This window comes from Triticum dicoccoides, chromosome 3B, assembly GCF_002162155.2.
Source record: "Triticum dicoccoides isolate Atlit2015 ecotype Zavitan chromosome 3B, WEW_v2.0, whole genome shotgun sequence".
Classification (NCBI taxonomy): Eukaryota; Viridiplantae; Streptophyta; class Magnoliopsida; order Poales; family Poaceae; genus Triticum; species Triticum dicoccoides.
In genome coordinates, this window is record NC_041385.1 from 655,192,832 (window position 1) to 655,195,708 (window position 2,877).

The 2,877-nt window shown below is 52.1% G+C and overlaps 1 protein-coding gene across 1 annotated transcript in view; it reads right to left on the reverse strand.

The window, feature by feature from the left end:
• LOC119277648 (nuclear pore complex protein NUP62-like) overlaps window positions 1-251 on the reverse strand; it is a 6,374-nt gene extending 6,123 nt beyond the window's left edge. The window contains exon 1 of the mRNA XM_037558931.1: window positions 1-251. Coding sequence (XP_037414828.1) covers window positions 1-167 — 167 coding nt within the window. The 5' untranslated portion in view covers window positions 168-251.
• Window positions 252-2,877: the final 2,626 nt, after the last annotated feature.

A 2,877-nucleotide genomic window follows, 5' to 3' on the forward strand; every position in this document is an offset into this window, starting at 1 on the left:
GAACCGAATGCGGGGGCGGGGGAGGAGCCGAATGCGGGGGCGGGGGACGAGCCGAACGCGGGGGCGGGGGACGAGGAGAAGGCGGATGGGGCGGTGGAGAAGGAGAAGGGGGAGGACGAGGTGGATCCCGCCCCGCCGGAATTGCCGAACGCGAAGGAGGTCGCCATGGCTGCGACGGCGTGCGTGCGGCCGCCGATTTGGGGCGGATTGCTTAGGTTTTAGCGTGGTTTTGCCGCTGACCCCTTAGCGGATGAGGCTTGAGGGATTTCCTTGTAGGTGCCTTTCGAAATATAGGGTTTACGAGGGGGAGAGGGGAAGTAGATTTTTCTAGACCCACGCATACACTCATCTCTGCTATACACACGCTCTACTTCTATATAAGGGCATTTCTAACCGATCCCTAAAAAATAGCGAAGTATCCAGCCTGGTATCCAGCAGAGACCCCTGCAATAAGCCAACTCACAATGTGTCTCATACAGTCATACTAGAGGAAATTAATACAGTTTTATGTTAAACGTGATGTGGGTGTAACATTATGTGAAATATTAGAAGTTACAGAAATGAACAAAATCCAGGTAGTTAAGTCCACACAAAATAAACATAAAAAGAATCGGCATCATGGTATATCACTATGTACGAAATAGTGTGCATAGTAGGAGCAATCATGGGCGGAGACAGGGCGGCTGCCTCGGCCATGAGGCCCATCTTGCATGTACACTGTAGCAAATATACTGTAGCAAAGCTAAGGCGGCCTGGGGCGTGAGGCCCATTCTCAAAAAGCTGTTCGCTTGTGCGTCGACTTGGAGTCTTGGACGAACACAACAAATCGGCTGCCCGCCGCCCGTTCCCCCAACTTGGACGAACCCTAGGCGTCAGGTGGTTGCGTGGCCTACGTCCCTACCCGCCGGCGCAACTCGCCGCCGCCGACTGTCGGCTGCCGTCGTACCTACCCAACCGGCCAGCTCCGTCCCCTTCGATCCCCTTCTGTGGCATCAAGTTGCGGCACTGCGGGCTGCTGCCCTGTCCGACGAGGCGGCAGGCTGCCCGACAGCTGGCAGGCTGCAGCACAGAGCAGACAACAGAGCAGGAGCAAAGGTATCCCTTCCTAGTTCTCTTCGATGTATAGCTCTGTTCAGTGGAGGCGTGGAGCGTTGTTCTGAACTTCTGATGTATAGCTTTAGGAACTAGGAATGTAGCAGTATCTGTCATGTAGCAGGCTACTCCACATTAGTCCTAATCTTGTAAGCATGGCCCCCTCACTTAGGATTCACTAGATAACCTACATTCCATTGTTGTTGCTTGCGTTTTACATTGATTTATGTCAACTGAAACTGTTTATCTCAACCACAATGTTAAGAAATTAGGTCGAACTTACTAAGTGTATCCGGTGTGTGTTTAGTATTTGACCTATGTGCATCTATGTAACGGGTTCATTAGGTAGAGTTCCCTTGTATGTTCACTGTATTTTCAAACGAGGTTATGACAATTTCAACAGTCTGGAGTGTACTATTGGGCTTTCTATATATCCAGTTATCCACTTGCCACTTGGCGGCCTGTGATCTGGGCAAGACTAGCAATCTTTCACAATGTTTGCAATTAAAAATCATTATATTGTACATGTTGTGGGATTGATTAAAACCACATTGGATATAAGTCAGAATGGTTGGGATGAGTTTTGTAAAGAGGTAACAGACTTTTGTGTCAAATACAACATTCGCTACAAAAAAAGACACATCCATGACATTTTGGGCCGAACGAATTTTTTTTCTGTCATACATATGACACTTCTATGATGATAATTGTGACAAAACCCGGTATCATCATAGATGTGGTGGGCTCCTACTTCTACGACAAAAAATCATGACAGAAAATGGGTTTTTCGTCCTGGGCGGGCCGGAGACGCAGCTGCATGACATTCTTTGGGTCGTCCATGACGGAAAAAACCGTGGTAGAAGCGAGGGCGAGGGAAATTTCGGGGAGTTCCCGGTTACGGTGGATGGTCGGGGGCCGAGCGATGCACGTTTCTCTCATACACGTACGCGCGTGTGTGCGAGGCGTTGGCTCTAACTAAACCCGAGCGAGGCGTTGGGCTCTAACCGAACCCGAGCGATTGCACTGCAGGCTACGCGGTACTGAACTCGAGCGATCGATTCCTTCGCTACTGCTGCTAACTGAAACCGATCGATGCTGCCTCTCTGGATGAATAGTGAGCGTTGCGGGGGGGTTTGGATGAACAGTGAGCCGTGGGAGTGGATGAATAGGACCCATGGCGTTGCCTCTGGATGAACAGGACCCCGATCGATCGAGCCGGTTGGGGCTGGATGAACAGGACCCCGTGGAGGGCTGGATGAACAGAACGACCCCGTGGAGGGCTGGATGAACAGTAGACGGTGGAGGGATGGTTAAACAGTAGCCGGTGGAGTAGCGCGTGGTGGAGGCTGGATGAATAGGAGCCCGTGGATGAACAGTCGCATGTGGAGGCTGGAGGAGGTCGACGGTGGATGAACAGTAGCCCGTGGAGGCTGGAGGAGGTCGACGATGAAGATGAATAGTATCTCGTGGAGTCCCGTTTTGCGGTACGCCACACCCCTCCCGATAAACAGGACCCCCATTTCGACCGTAGCGCTCCAACACAAGTCCGTTTCGTCCGTTTTGCGGTACGCCACACCCCTCCCGATCAACAGGACCCCCGTTTCGACCGTAGGAGGTCCGTTTCGTCCGTTTTGCGGTACGCCACACCCCTCCCGATCAACAGGACCCCCGTTTTGACTGTAGGAGGTCCGTTTCCTCCGTTTTGCGGTACACCGGACCCCTCCCGATGAACATGATCCCGTTTCGAACGTGGCCGGTCGAACACAAGGCCGTTTCCTCCGTTCT